This window comes from Tiliqua scincoides, chromosome 1 (assembly GCF_035046505.1).
Source record: "Tiliqua scincoides isolate rTilSci1 chromosome 1, rTilSci1.hap2, whole genome shotgun sequence".
In the NCBI taxonomy this organism is placed as follows: domain Eukaryota; kingdom Metazoa; phylum Chordata; class Lepidosauria; order Squamata; family Scincidae; genus Tiliqua; species Tiliqua scincoides.
The window spans coordinates 4935192-4951774 of record NC_089821.1 but is presented as its reverse complement, the minus strand read 5'-3'; the positions used below and the strand labels follow the sequence as shown (position 1 = coordinate 4951774).

Here is a 16583-nt window from a genome sequence, read left to right as displayed (position 1 = left end):
TTAGCCATCTATCACCACTCATTCCAAATACGTTGCAATACTGTGATGAGTCTAAATTTCAAGATGATCTTTTTATTGGCATATTAGTTACTGCTATTGACACTTCCAAAAACTTCAAGTAAGACCATAGCCCATGGTTCAATGTCATATTTTGAAGAGGAATGCAGCATGGAAGAGTAGGGCTGTTTTTTTTTTTAAACCATACTTCAGTGTATTCCTAAATCTGGTCTTGTGTGATGATAAATTTCCAGGACTGCAATTTCTCTGGCAATTGCTTCTGGGATTAAGGTAGAAAAAAGTATATAAATCTTTCTCAAAGTTGAAAGGTCTGTGAGATTTAGAATTTGAGAATTTTTTTCTGCCGCTTCTACCCTTAAATGAGTTTTAGCTAAAATTATGAACTCATCTATATTCAGTACTTGTCTATAAAACAATGGCTATTATTGTGTGAATGAAGATTAAAAATAAGCAGATTTTAAAATCATGTATAATAATAATATTATTAATAATTATTATTATTAATATTATAATTATTATAATTAATTATTATAATTATTAATTATATTATATTAATTATATTATATTAATTATATTATATTAATTATTATAATAATTAATTATTATAATTAATATTAATAATATTATTTATTATTATTATTATTATTAACAACAACAACTTTATTTTTACCCCGCCTTTCTCCCCGAGGGGACTCAAGGCGGCTTACAACAGGTTAAAACAGATTAAAAGCATAATTTAAAACAGATAAAAGCATATTAACACATATCATAAAAACAGCAGTCAGGTAAAAAGCAGTCAGGTAAAAAGAGCATAGAGCAGCCAATCATAAAAGAATCAGGCCTATAAAAAATATTGAAAGATGTAGAAAAGATGTTTAAAAAGCCGAGAACTCAGAAGGCTTGTTTAAACAGAAGGGTCTTCAGGCCTCGCCTCAAGAGAGGGAGCCATTCTTAAGAATAAAACAATCCAAAACATATGGAAGATTTATACTGCCTCTTACCAAGCTGATGATGAAGTAGCCCATAGTTTGGGCTATACGGGAATTATTCCAAATAAACCACACCTACAGCTCAGACTTTTCATCCAAGGGAAACAGTGTCATCTATACTCCAAAAATTAGCAGTTCTTCTGAAATCTTCTACAGAGTCAAGAAAACCTTCTGCGTTGAAGGGCTGACAGTGGCAGAAAAATATAAAAGGGATTAAGCAGGACAAAACTGAAAGTATTAAACTGAAAATACCACTTCTGAAATTAGTTGAATTTTTCCACTGCTTTATGGCCAGGAGTTAGGGCCATTTTGCTTGTGGTAGCAATGCCATAAAATGAAATTGAGATCACAACAGGTCTTGGAATCAATGTGCTGAAATGAACTCAGTGCATTTTAACCATAAATCTGTCTTTGAGGTCACTGTGAAAACATCCAGATAAACAACCTTTCACAAGCAAAAACTTAAAATGTATCCCATGACTGAATGAATTTTATTTGAATTTATTTTGTTGTTCACATGAAATGAATTTTTCACACTTTTCCCTCTAGTTTTCTTTATACCCAAAAATCATTGGACTGAGAGGATGACTACTTGTTAAATACAAATGCCTTCTAATGTAAGACTCCCCACACCAGAAAAGCAGCTGTGGCTGGGGAGGGGGATTGGATCAAGGAGGTAGAAGGACTACTTAATTTGTTCTGTGCCCACAGCTTCTTCTTGCACTTTGTACCCACAGCTAACTATATAATGTCACTCAAGGCAGAAAGGGTAACAGCAAATCGAAGGCTGTAGTTGCAATGTGTTTGTCCAGAGACTCTATAGCAGTTTTTAACCCTTTGCATTTCAGGTTGCTAAAATTTTCAGTGCACACCATTTGTTTTTTGACAGTTGACAAGGCAGCACGCATTGTTGGCTTGGGATTCACAACCCCAATGGCCCTTCTAATATATGACCCCTGAACTCCCACGGCACACCTGCAGACCATTTGTGGCTCACCAGTGTGCCATGGTACACCAGATGAAAATTGCTGCTCCAGACCAGGGGTGTCCAAAGTTTTTGGCAGGAGGGCCACATCGTTTCTCTGACACTGTGTTGGGGGCCGGGGGGGGGGGAAGAATTAATTTACATTTAAAATTTGAATAAATTTACATAAGTTTACACAAATGAATATATTAAAGATGAACTTATATGAATGAATGAAGGTCTTGCAATAGCTCAAGTCCTATAAAAGGCCTTGCACAAAGCAAGGCTGGCCTTTCCTTTGCTGCCGCTACTGCATCACAGATGTGAAAGAGCAAGCAGTGGAGGAAACCCTCATCCCACAGCTCATGCGAGAGGTCAGACAGTCGCCCTCACACTGAGAGCAGTTGCGTTGGGCCAGTGTGGGCTCCAGCAAACCTCCGGAGGGCCTGAGGCTCATTTTAGACGGGGGGCTCCCTGAGGGCTGCATTGAGAGGCCTCGAGGGCCGCAAGTGGCCCCAGGGCCGGGGTTTGGGCACCCCTGCTCTAGACTGACAAACTATAATGATCAACCTGCAACATTTATGGTCTTCCAGATCTAGCAAAATTAGATTAGAAGGAACTGTGGATTGCCCTCCCAATGAACTTTCCTACAGGATCCCCTCAAGTGGTGTTCATGTGAACTTCTCCCCCATCCACAACACTATGAGTATTTTGATGTACTTAATAGCTGAATACCCCATAAACTTAGAAACAAGCATGAATAGCTGAATAACCCATATACTTAGAAACAAGCAGAACAAACAGATAGGCATATTCCAGATGTGCTTTAAAAATTAAATATTAATTCAATTTTAAAATTTAATTTTAATTTCAAAAATGCAAAAATATATATTATTATTATTATTATTAACAGTATTTATATACCGCTTTTCAACTAAAAGTTCACAAAGCGGTTTACAGAGAAAAATCAAATAACTAAATGGCTCCCTGTCCCAAAAGGGCTCACAATCTAAAAAGGTGCAAAAGAATACCAGCAGACAGCCACTAAAACAGACACTGCTGGGGTGAGGTGGGCCAGTTACTCTCCCCCTGCTGAAAAAAGGAGCACCCACTTGAAAAAGTGCCTGTTACCCAATTAGCAGGGGTTAATATAGATTTAATATATATTAGCAGGGGTTAATATAGCAGGGTTTAACCCAGGGGTGTCCAAAGTTTTCGGCAGGAGGGCCACATCGTCTCTCTGACACTGTGTCCAGGGGCCGGGGGTAAAAAAGAATTTACATTTAAAATTTGAATAAATTTACATAAGCTTACATAAATGAATACATTAAAGATGAACTTATATGAATGAATGAAGGTCTTGCAATAGCTCAAGGCCTATAAAAGGACTTGCACAAAGCAAGGCCAGCCTTTCCTTTCCTGCTACTACTGCATCACAGACGTGAAACAACAAGCAGTGGAGGGAGCCCTCATCCCACAGCTCACGCAAGAGGTCAAACAGTCGCCCTCACGCTGAGAGCAGTTGCGTCGGGCCAGTGTGGGCTCCAACAAATCTCCAGAGGGCCAGAGGCTCATTGGAGACTGGGGACTCCCTGAGGGCCACATTGAGAGGCCTCGAGGGCTGCAAGTGGCCCCAGGGCCGGGGTTTGGGCATCCCTGGTTTAACCCAATTAGCAGGGGTTAAAAAAATATAGAAGTCTCATTTTCTTCATATACTTCAGTAATATTTAATTGAATTTTTCTCTGTGGACTTTTTGAAAGTTCATTTTCTCTGTATTTGTAGGGAGGAGGTGTGCAATCTGCTCAACAGTGCTGATGCTCTGCTTTCCTACATACAGGGGATTGCTCTAATATGGCTTAATAGAACCAGGTTTTCCCCCTCCCACATGCTCAGGAAGTGCAATCTACCATTGGGGGGAAGAGAAGGTCTGTACATGCCTCCCATCTCCCTCATCAGCCCCTCCTGTCTGACCAATGCAAGTTGCATGACTTTAGAGTACAAATGTTCATGGAAAAGAGGAGGGTATTTGTGATGAACATCAACTTCCCATTCCACCTAAGCTCCTATTGTGCCTTTGTCTGCACGTGGAGGAGGAAGAACTGAGATCTGCTGAGCCCTTTTGGAATCCCCCACAAGCAGGCCCACAGGACAAGAGTTTCATGCCCAGGATGTTTTTACAAGTGATTTTATGGCTGCAAATCTGTGAATCCATATTTGAATATAAGCCCCATTTAATTTAGTGGAATTTATTTCTAAGTAAATATGCTTGGAGTTGGGCTGCACCAATACATTTATTCTCAAGTATGTCATGCAAGAATAGAAAAGTGGAAGAGAACTATGTTTTAATTGAACGTAGCCCTTAGTCAGTGTAGGGTTTTTATCTAATTGCAGACATGGAAAATGTCAACATGGATTATATGTCACTTGTAAAAAAAAAAAAAGTCAAAGATAATAATATAGTGTGATTAAGCTGAATTTGTTTCTATAGGAGAAGCCAAAATAATTAATTTTAGCATTTAAAAATTAGCATGAATTTTTCATCTTACTCTGTCTTTTTTTTATAGTGAGCATCCAAAAACTGAATTTTATCTGAAAAATTTCACCACGGCAAAGGATGTTTTATTTGCTATAAAAGAGATAGGTTTCAGAGGAGGTAATTCCAATACAGGTAGGTACAAGTCAAGATAGGCAAAAGATAAGAATAAGAATATGGTGCAATTTATTACTAATAACTTTCAACTCTTTACATTTGAAAAAAAGTTATTGCTGCCTTTGGAAATTTCTGACACTGATGTGTCAGAAATTATTGGCAACACTGGCAATATTTCTCTCATGGCAATACTGGCAACATTTCTCTCATGTAAAAAATTATGTGTGTGCATATTGTGCATGTGCATACCTGTGTGAGCAGTGGTGTCGCTAGGGGGGTGCAGGGGGTGCGGGCCACACCGGGTGTATAACCGTATTAATCATAAATACCAAGATTTTCACAATTCTGGTCGCTAGCTCAGGGACACAGCTGCGGAACTACCGCTGCTGCTGAAGTTGGTTTTGGTGTACACAGGACACTTTCCATTCTGGTGTGAGCCTAAATACGATGATGCTAATTTTCTGCAATTTTCTATATTTGAAAGATTTTAGAGAGACTTAGGAGTACGTTTGGTTTTCTGTATTACTGTATCTAGCTGCCAACCCTGGGCAGGCAGGTAGACCTGAACTCTGCATTGGGAAGATTGGGAAGACCTGGGCTCCAAAGCCTATTCCGGCTGTTGCCACATTCCCCCTACCTGTTTTGCTCCCATTTTGCCCACCCCCACTGACATCCCCCACTCTGTTTCACTCCCTCCCTCTTTAGGAAGGGACCCAAAAGAATCTTAGTACCCCCTGATAAAATTCATTTCAGTGGCGCTGGCTGGAAGGCTGGATGGCTCCAGTCCCTTCAGCAGGATAGACCCAGGAGGTGAACATATTCCTAAGGTGCTGCAGGGCCCATCTTGCCTCCTATGCGTCACTCTTTTATTTCCTGTGGATGTTACTTGGAGTTTGGGCTAATGTATCATCAGCATGCTGATGACCCTCAGCTCTGTCTTTCTCCCCAGATCTTCAGAGACCTTGGAGGTCCTGAATCAGTGTCTAGAGTCACTGAAGGATTGAATAAGGAGAAATAGAAACTGACAAAGTTCTATGGTTTGGAAAATCAGTCTTCTCAGGATTGGGCTTTCAGTCTGTTTTGGATAGAGTTGTACTGACCTTTAAGGGGCAGGTTTGTAGGTTGGAGGTGCTTCTGGTGCAGCTATGGCAAAAGCTTATTTTTACCAGCTTAGATTTGTAATTTTTCTGGAGATGATACAAGTCACTATGTTAGCTACTGACCTACCATTAGTAAATCCTTAGTAAATTATATGAGGCTGCCTTTGAAGAGTGTTTGGAAGCTGAGTCCAAACTGGTTCCAAATGTGACCCTTTGAGTGGGGCTAGGTGTGTGGAGCATATCACTCTAATAGTTTTTTTCATTTATTTTGACCAATGTTCAGATTCCAGGCGAAGTTCAAAGTGCTGGTTCTTATCTTTAAAGTCTTAAATGGGATGGACTGGATTAAGGATAAGGAGGGCCCACTGTAATTCAAACCCAAAGAAAAATACAAACAGAAGCTCCATGCACAATTATGCTGGAAGCAGCTGTATCCACACCCTTCCCTGGAATAAGAAATGTGCAGTACAGCTGGGAGTTTTCAGATATGGCACATTAAAAAGAACCACAGAACCACAGAACCACTTTTCCACCACATTTCTTAAGTTTCTCATCTGTGAAGCTGGTGCTTTAGATATGTCTGCAGCAAACAATAATTAAAGTCAATAATCAAAAGCATCTACAAATCATTTCTTTTTCTCTTTTTTCCCCAATCAGGAAAAGCCTTGAAACACACAGCACAAAGATTCTTTTCTGTAGAAAACGGGGTGCGCAAAGGCATCCCTAAAATCATTGTGATTTTCATAGACGGCTGGCCATCAGACGATATTGAAGAAGCTGGTATAGTGGCCAGAGAATTTGGCATTAATGTATTCATTGTGTCAGTTGCAAAGCCCACTACCGAAGAGCTGGGAATGGTTCAAGATGTTGGCTTTGTTGAGAAGGTGAGAAAAAGCTTCTTTTGTTTCTCCATTCTGCCTCTACCTCGTAAGCAGAAGTAGCCTTTATAGCTTTTCTGAGGGCTGGCAGCCAAGCATAGAATAGAATCCCATGTAGCTGTGGTTCAGTGAACATGGGCACTACGCAAAGGAGTGTTAACACCAGGGTAAAATAAAATCATAGGCACTGTTGGTTGCTACAGGCTGACAAATCAGCTGTGGCTGAACATGTGATAAAGACAGGCCATCGGATGAATTTCCAACATGCACAAGTATTGTCTACACTGCCACCCAATACCACATTCAATTTTACAGGCAAGCGATAGAGATACAAAAACACCATAACAATATGAACAGAAAGGAGACTTTGAGCATCAGAAATGCTTAGGTACCAGCCCTTAGAAATGCTAGGATCCAGGAATTTGGAACAGAACTGAGCTGTGGAAATAAAGTGCATAGTGCTTTAAGGAACACGTGGTGAACAAGACCAGTGGACAGTTAGGGCACAATCCTAACGCCTTTGCTAGTGAAAGAAGGGTTCCACTAAATCCAGGAGAGTGCCCGCATGGCTAACCAGCCAAGTTAGAGAGGCTGTGAAGGGCAAGGAAGCTTCCTTCCGTAAATGGAAGTCTTGCCCTAATGAGGAGAATAAAAAGGAACATAAACTGTGGCAAAAGAAATGTAAAAAGGTGATACGGGAGGCCAAGCGAGACTATGAGGAACGCGTGGCCAGCAACGTTAAGGGGAATAATAAAAGCTTCTTCAAATATGTTAGAAGCAGGAAACCTGCCAGAGAAGCGGTTGGCCCTCTGGATGGTGAGGGAGGGAAAGGGGAGATAAAAGGAGACTTAGAGATGGCAGAGAAATTAAATGAGTTCTTTGCATCTGTCTTCACGGCAGAAGACCTCGGGCAGATACCGTTGCCCGAACGGCTCCTCCTGACCAAGGAGTTAAGTCAGATAGAGGTTAAAAGAGAAGATGTTTCAGACCTCATTGATAAATTAAAGATCAATAAGTCACCGGGACCTGATGGCATCCACCCAAGAGTTATTAAGGAATTGAAGAATGAAGTTGCAGATCTCTTGACTAAGGTATGCAACTTGTCCCTCAAAACGGCCACGGTGCCAGAAGATTGGAGGATAGCAAATGTCACGCCTATTTTTAAAAAGGGAAAGAGGGGGGACCCGGGAAACTATAGGCCGGTCAGCCTAACATCCATACCGGGTAAGATGGTGGAATGCCTCATCAAAGATAGGATCTCAAAACACATAGCTGAACAGGCCTTGCTGAGGGAGAGTCAGCATGGCTTCTGTAAGGGTAAGTCTTGCCTCACGAACCTTATAGAATTCTTTGAAAAGGTCAATAGGCATGTGGATTTGGGAGAATCCGTGGACATTATATATCTGGACTTTCAGAAGGCGTTTGACACGGTCCCTCACCAAAGGCTACTGAAAAAACTCCACAGTCAGGGAATTAGAGGACAGGTCCTCTCGTGGATTGAGAACTGGTTGGAGGCCAGGAAACAGAGAGTGGGTGTCAATGGGCAATTTTCACAATGGAGAGAGGTGAAAAGCGGTGTGCCCCAAGGATCTGTCCTGGGACCGGTGCTTTTCAACCTCTTCATAAATGACCTGGAGACAGGGTTGAGCAGTGAAGTGGCTAAGTTTGCAGACGACACCAAACTTTTCCGAGTGGTGAAGACCAGAAGTGATTGTGAGGAGCTCCAGAAGGATCTCTCCAGACTGGCAGAATGGGCAGCAAAATGGCAGATGCGCTTCAATGTCAGTATGTAAAGTCATGCACATTGGGGCAAAAAATCAAAACTTTAGATATAGGCTGATGGGTTCTGAGCTGTCTGTGACAGATCAGGAGAGAGATCTTGGGGTGGTGGTGGACAGGTCGATGAAAGTGTCGACCCAATGTGCGGCGGCAGTGAAGAAGGCCAATTCTATGCTTGGGATCATTAGGAAGGGTATTGAGAACAAAACGGCTAGTATTATAATGCCGTTGTACAAATCTATGGTAAGGCCACACCTGGAGTATTGTGTCCAGTTCTGGTCGCCGCATCTCAAAAAAGACATAGTGGAAATGGAAAAGGTGCAAAAGAGAGCGGCTAAGATGATTACGGGGCTGGGGCACCTTCCTTATGAGGAAAGGCTACGGCGTTTGGGCCTCTTCAGCCTAGAAAAGAGATGCCTGAGGGGGGACATGATTGAGACATACAAAATTATGCAGGGGATGGACAGAGTGGATAGAGAGATGCTCTTTACACTCTCACATAATACCAGAACCAGGGGGGAACTCCTTGCCACAGGATGTGGTGATGGCGTCTAGCCTAGACGCCTTTAAAAGGGGATTGGACAAGTTTCTGGAGGAAAAATCCATTACGGGGTACAAGCCATGATGTGTATGCGCAACCTCCTGATTTTAGAAATGGGTTATGTCAGAAAGCCAGATGCAAGGGAGGGCACCAGGATGAGGTCTCTTGTTATCAGGTGTGCTCCCTGGGGCATTTGGTGGGCCGCTGTGAGATACAGGAAGCTGGACTAGATGGGCCTATGGCCTGATCCAGTGGGGCTGTTCTTATGTTCTTATGTTTTCCAGCACTGACATAAGGGCAATGCAGCTCTGAGGTAAGGGAACAGACATTCCCTTACTTTGAGGAGGCCTCTGTGAGTGACACTCAACTGCAGGATGCAGCACATGCCCCATTGGCAGCGCTATGCCAGTTCCGGAAAGCACTAGATTAGGATTGCGCCCTCATTGTCGTTTCCTCTGGGAGAAAATGAATGGTTTTCACTTCTGGTCCTTCAAAAATGCCCACAATAGTTGTGGGTAAAGTGTTAGGAAATGAAAATCTTCATAGACCATGGTCCATAAGCCTGAACAGTTCTTACCGCAACACTAATAGTACTGGTCCTGAAAGCTTTAGATTATATGTTATCCTAGGTACATCTGATGTATTCCGAACAGCCATCAAACTAGCAATGTCTAAGCTACCTAGAAATAAAAATCTTCCAAGTATTGAACATTGTACTTTTGCTTGTAGTGGAAATGTGTGCTATTAGAGAGTCTCAAGAGAAGGGCAGGGTCTCTTTATGGACTGTGGAGGAAGGGTTTAGATAATTCAGTAGAGGTGTCCAAATCTGTCACTTTTTCTTGTTTTTGCTTTTAATGACAGAGTGTTTGTCGAAATAATGGCTTCTTCTCCTACAATATCCCCTCTTGGTTTGGGACTACAAAATATGTGAAACCTCTTGTTCAAAAACTGTGCGCTCATGAACAAATGCTCTGCAGCAAGACTTGCTACAACTCAGTGAACATCGCTTTCCTGATCGATGGTTCCAGCAGCGTTGGGGACAGCAACTTCCGCCTCATGCTTGAATTCATCGGTAACGTTGCCAAAACATTTGAGATCACGGATATTGGTGCCAAAATAGCCGCGGTACAGTTCACTTATGATCAGCGCACTGAGTTTAGCTTTACAGACTACAGCACAAAAGAGAAAGTTCTGTCTGCCCTTCGCGGAATCCGCTACATGAGTGGGGGTACTGCCACTGGAGATGCCATTGCCTATACAACCAGAAATGTGTTTGGACCTGTGAGAGATGGACCCAACAAAAATTTCCTGGTGATTTTGACTGATGGCCAGTCTTATGATGATGTCAGAGGACCTGCCGCCGCCGCACATAAAGCAGGTAAATTATCCACATCCACAGACCACAAAGAGTCTTGTGGCACCTTGAAGACTTTCACCAGATGTGTGAAGTGCCAACTGAAGTGCATCTGATGGAGCACTGTAATCCGCAAATGCTTATGCTTCAAAAAGTGGTCTTCAAAGTGCCATAAAGACGCTTCATGGTTTCTGCAACAGACTAACACAACTACCCCTTTGGAAATGTTCACTCTATAAGGCACATGAATAAGAAATAAATGTGTTTCACCTGTGCTCATGCAAGTAGGCTTATAATCCATCATACCTCATACAATCCATTACGGGGTACAAGCCATGATGTACCCCGTAATGGATTGTATGAGGTATGATGCAACCTCCTGATTTTAGAAATGGGCTATGTCAAAATGCCAGATGCAAGGGAGGGCACCAGGATGAGGTCTCTTGTTATCTGGTGTGCTCCCTGGGGCATTTGGTGGGCCGCTGTGAGATACAGGAAGCTGGACTAGATGGGCCTATGGCCTGATCCAGTGGGGCTGTTCTTATGTTCTTACCTCCTTTCCAAACAGTTGTTGTTACTATTTTAACTGGGTTATAACTGTGTTACTGGAGGCTGGGGCATCTCCTTTATGAGGAAAGGCTACTGCGTTTGGGACTCTTTAGAAAAAGGGCACCTGAGGGGGGACATGATTGAGATGTACAAAATTATTCAGGAGATGGATAGAGTGAATAAAGCCATTTTCTTTTCCCTTGCATGCAGTACCAGAACCAGGGGACATCCACTAAAATTAAATATCAGGAGAGTGAGAACAGACAAGAAAATATTTCCTTACCCAGTATGTAGTTAGTCTGTGTAACTTCTTGCCACAGGATGTGGTGATGGCATCTGGCCTAGATGCCTTTAAAAAGGGATTGGACAGATTTCTAGAAGAAAAGTCCATAACAGGTTATGATCTATGATGGGTTTGTGCAACTTCCTAGTTTTAGAAATAGGCTACCTCAGAATGCCAGGTGCAAGAGAGTGGCAACAGGATGCAGGTCTGTAGTTGTCTTATGTGCTCCCTGAGGTATTTGTTGGACCCCTGTGAGATACAGAAAGCTAGACAATATGGGCTTCAGGGGTGATCCGGCAGAGCTCGTCTTATATTAACGTAAGCGAGGCTGTATCTAAGAGCCCAAACCTATGCATGCCTACTCAGAAGTAATTTCCATTATAGTCAATTGGACTTACTCCCAGGTAAGAGTAGATAGGATTGCAGCCTAAAAAACCAATGTGATTGACTGCCATAGCTTCCCCTAGACCTGGAACATCTTGTGGAATTGTAGCCTTGTGGGGGATGGGTGGGAATAGGAAATCAAGAATTCTGAAATAATTACAGTTTCCAAGATTGGTGTATGAAAACTAATATTTCTGGAAGATTCAAGTTCTGAGTACTCATTATTTGAGGAAATGTCTTGGTGGTTGTTCATTGCTATATGTGTGAGCTACTGAAACACACTGCTTTTAGATTCCTATCCTATAGTTTACAACAGTGGTTCTCACACATTTAGCACAGGGACCCACTTTTTAGAATGAGAATCTGTCAGGGCCCACCGGAAGTTATGTCATGACCGGAAGTTACATCATCAAGCAGGAACATTTTTAATTATCCTAGGCTGCAATCCTACCCATACTTACCCAGGAGTAAGTCCCATTTATTATCATTGTTAGAAGAATACACATAGTAGCCTGTTAAAAGTACAGATCTGTAACATCTGTATTTTTAACAGGCTACTATGTGCACGTGTATGTCTATGTGCAACAAATACAATCACATACTATGGTAGTATCAAGTCTAATATATTAAAAATAAAATATCGAAATGAATGGGGACCCACCTGAAATTGTCTCGTGACCCACCTAGTGGGTCCTGACCCACAGTTTGAGAAACACTGGTTTACAAAGATTTCCACTATGTTCGGGGTCCACGTGCCTAACTACATGTTGGGACACTTCAATAATTATGACTAAGCTGGAATCCAAAGTGCATGTCTTCCTGTGACGGTGGCATCATTTTGTAAGCTGTCTTGCAGAAGTCACAGCAGGCAGTTCTCCCAAAGCCAGTAGCATAGCCATGGAGGCACTCAGTAAGTACAGCGGATGCTACAACATGCTGTGTAAGAGGCCCTTCCCCACTTGCCTTTGGAGCCATTTGGGGCAGTGATGGAATGTACAGTTGCCACTGCTGCCCTGAATGGCTCCCATGGGGAGTGGGAAGTGTAAGACCTCAATAACAGCACCCATGGAAAATAATAAATAATAATAATAATAATAATTAATAATAATAAATAATAATAATAACTTTATTTTTACCCCGCCTTTCTCCCCGAAGGGACTCAAGGCGGCTTACAACAGATTAAAAACATAATTTAAAAACAAATAAAAACATATTAACACATCATAAAAAGCAGCAGTTAGAATAAAAAATAGGTAAAAAGAGCATAGAGCAGCAGCAAGTCATAAAAGAATCAGGCCTGTAAAAAATATTAAAAGATGTTAAAAAGGCCGAGAACTCAGAAGGCTTGTTTAAACAGAAGGGTCTTCAGGCCTCGCCAAAAAGTCTCAAGAGAGGGAGCCATTCTCAAGTCAAGGGGAAAGGAGTTCCATAACGCTGGTGCCACTATTGAGAAGGCCCTATTTCTTGCCGCCGCCCCATGTACCTCCTTAGGTGGTGGCACTTGTAAAAAGGCCTTCTCTGATGACCTAAGAGGATGAGCCGGATTGTACGGGAGTAGGCGGTCTCTAAGATACCCTGGTCCAGAGCAGTATAGGGCTTTAAAGGTCAATACCAGCACCTTGAATTGGGCCCGAAAACGAATGGGCAGCCAATGCAGCCGCTGGAAAAGAGTTTTGTCAGAATCGATTTTATAAATATAAAGCCTAGAAAGTTGTTATCTGTTTGCCTTTAAACATTCTCTCTTCATGTGTATTCTAGGTATCACCATGTTCTCTGTTGGCATCGCTTGGGCCCCACTGGATGATTTAAAAGATATGGCGTCTGAACCAAAGGAGACCCACACCTTCTTCACAAGAGAGTTTACGGGTCTGGAGCAGATTGTTCCGGATGTTGTTAGAGCCATTTGCAGAGATTTCTTGGACTCCAAACAGTGAATGGAAAGCTGCAGGAGGTGACTTTAAATCACATCTGGAAAGGCCAACAGTCTCTCCAGGGTACAAATGTTCTGTTATTCTAGCACACAAAGTTGCAAGGTTTTGGGTTCACTTACAAAGGCCTACTATTCTCCTTTTCTGTAGGCAAAGCTTCTATTGAAGTCAGTGCAAGTTTTGCATGAATAAACATTAAGAACAGAATTTAGCCCAAAGCTACCATTGTATATGTACGTTTAATATTCTTCAGCTAGAGTTTAACATGATGCAGATCTTATAAAGTTACTTGATAACCATTTTATGTATATAGAGAAAATACACAGCTGCTCCTGGCATTAAATGCTGTTACTGTATGTCTTATTCCAAATTAAAATGAATATATTCTCACATACATTCTGTCCAGTGTAATTTTTTATTTTACTCTTGGATGCTGTAGATAGCAACAGAAACAATATTCTGGTGAGTTTGGGGCTATGAAACACATTTCCAGTGTTGCATTTGTGTATCAGCATACCTCATACATCAGCCTCTTTGATTTCCATGTATTTTAGGCAGAAAATAAATCTTTTAAATAAATACTTCCTGATCTTCCATACTTCACTTTAAAAATCCCTTTGAAGTAACATACTATAAAGCATGAATAAAGTCTCATCCACTCCTAGACTAAGTGGCAAATCCTGTCCAACTTTCCACTCCCGATACAGCCACAAACATTCCCTTACCTTGAGGAGGCGTCATGACTACATTCTCATAAGAACATGGAGAACAGCCCCACTGGCTCAGGCCATAGGCCCATCCAGTCCAGCTTCCTGTATCTCACAGCGGCCCACCAAATGCCCCAGGGAGCACACCTGATAACAAGAGACCTGCATCCTGGTGCCCTCCCTTGCATCTGACATAGCCCATTTCTAAAATCAGGAGGTTGCACATACACATCATGGCTTGTAACCTATAATGTATTTTCCTCCAGAAGCTTGTCCAATCCCCTTTTAAAGGCATCCAGGCCAGATGCCTTCACCACATCCTGTGGCAAGGAGTTCCACAGACAAATCACACGCTGAGTAAAGAAATATTTTCTTTTGTCTGTCCTAACCCTCCCAACACTCAATTTTAGTGGATGTCCCCTGGTTCTGGTGTTATGTGAGAGTGTAAAGAGCAACTCTCTATCCACTTTATCCTTTCCATGCATAATTTTGTATGTCTCAGTCATGTCCCCCCCTCAGGCGTCTCTTTTCTAGGCTGAAGAGGCCCAAACGCCGTAGCCTTTCCTCATAACAAAGGTGCCCCAGCCCAGTAATTATCTTCATCACTTGCATTCAGTAATTTTTCTTTTGAAAACTATTAGGCAATAACTGTTTTCTTTAAAGAAGTGATGAAGAATGGGTCAACAGCTGTGGAATAGACTTTTCCTGACTCATCCCACCTACTATTGCCCTGAACCCTTGAGAAGCCACTGCTGAGAGTTGTAAGGCCTTCTGGATTATGGTTGATGTGGTGTAGAGGGGCAGGTCTGTAACTGCACAATCCTATGCATGACTGCTCAGAAATCCAGTTGTGTTCAATGGGGCTTACTCCCAAGAAAGTGTGTTCAGGATTGTAGCTTAAAAGTGCTTTTCTGCTAAACACATCACTGCTAAATCCAAGCCGATAGTCATTTTTGGTAGTGAAGAGAAAAATACGTATGAAGGTTCTGACACTGTTTGATGCATTATGAATTGGGAACTAAAGTTATTCTCATCAGCCCCCCCCCCCCAAAAAAAAGAAAAGAAGAGAAAAAATATAAACCACTTTTCACAGATGTCTTAACAGCTTTGCTTCATTTTACTGTGTTAATTTGCTTTGAGTTTTTTTAAATGCTTTATTATCTAGGTTGGTACATAGCCAAAAGGGGGAGGCGGAAATCGTCTTCCTAATTTTAGGAGGTGAGATCCCTCTGGCAACATACCTGTGTGCAACCTTCATGGATTGTACCAACTGCAAGAAGCCCCACTTGAATTCATAATTGTATTGAAGTGCCAACATTTTACCAGTGCACACCCACCTAACACACTAAACAGGAAAGAGGAATTGGAACCAAATTGCACTTCTCAGGCTGCAATCCCATCCACGCTTAACTGGGAGCAAAACCCATTGACTATTTGGGAACTTACTTTAGAGTAAGCATGCATAGGACTGGGCTCTCAGTTGCATTTCAGCTTGTAGCAACTATTCAACAGAAACATAGATTTGGCTTGGTATATAGTGTTAAGGTTTTGTTTTAGGAACCTTGGGTGTGTCCCAGGGTACAAAAACAGCAGAGTCTTTAATCGTAGCTGTTTTATATTAGAGCAAGTAGTTTCACAGACAGAGTAGTCAAAACAGTCCAGATCATACATGTAGAGTAAAGCAGTCTAGCAATACCTTATCCAAATCAGTATCCACAAAACAGTTAATCAGTCAGTCCAAGGTCAGTAAGAGCTTATACATACACAGCTATCCAATCTCCACCAGCAGTATCACAGTCTTCACCTACTGCACTGGTGGAGCTGTAGACTGAGGTTCAAGTACTGTGAGCCTCCAATCAGATTCTGCCCTGTTAACTAAGGTGTGGCAGGCTCAGGTGCAGAGTAATTCGGCTGACTCAGTGTGACTCGGCTGCCTGCAACTTTCCATAAACCAACAGGTTAGCTTTGTCTCTGGCTCAGTATGGGCAGAGAGCTAACATATAGTTTTCATCAGGTTGTGAACTGATCTTACCAGTGGGCTTCTCAAGCAAGCTGTTCTTCTTCTTCAGCCTGCCAATATCTATTGATTAAACAAGTATTCAGGTGAACGAGAGACAGAAAGACAAAAAAATTGAGTGTTATATTATTTGACAATATTAAGGCTGCATCCTGTGCACACTTACCTGGGAGAAAGCCCCACTGAACACTTTTGTCTTAGTAAGGATAAGAACATAAGAAGAGCTCCACTGGATCAGGCCAGAGGCCCATCTAGTCCAGCTTCTTGTATCTCACAGTGGCCCACTAAATGCCCCAGGGAGCACACAAGACAACAGACACAACCTGCGTCCTGGTGCCCTCCCCTGCATCTGGCAATCAGAGGCAGCTTGCCTCTAAAACCAAGAACTTGCACATACCCACTATGACTTGTAACCCGTAATGAACTACTCCTCCATAAATT

General features: G+C 42.1%; 1 protein-coding gene across 1 annotated transcript in view; it reads left to right on the top strand.

Annotated features, from left to right (window-relative positions):
- Positions 1-13685, top strand: part of COCH (cochlin) — a 71959-nt gene extending 58274 nt beyond the window's left edge. The window contains exons 8-11 of the mRNA XM_066612110.1: positions 4537-4640; positions 6380-6606; positions 9782-10298; positions 13249-13685. Of these exons, the coding sequence (XP_066468207.1) occupies positions 4537-4640; positions 6380-6606; positions 9782-10298; positions 13249-13424 (1024 nt within the window). The 3' untranslated portion in view covers positions 13425-13685. The remainder of the gene's footprint in view (positions 1-4536; positions 4641-6379; positions 6607-9781; positions 10299-13248) is intronic.
- Positions 13686-16583: the final 2898 nt, after the last annotated feature.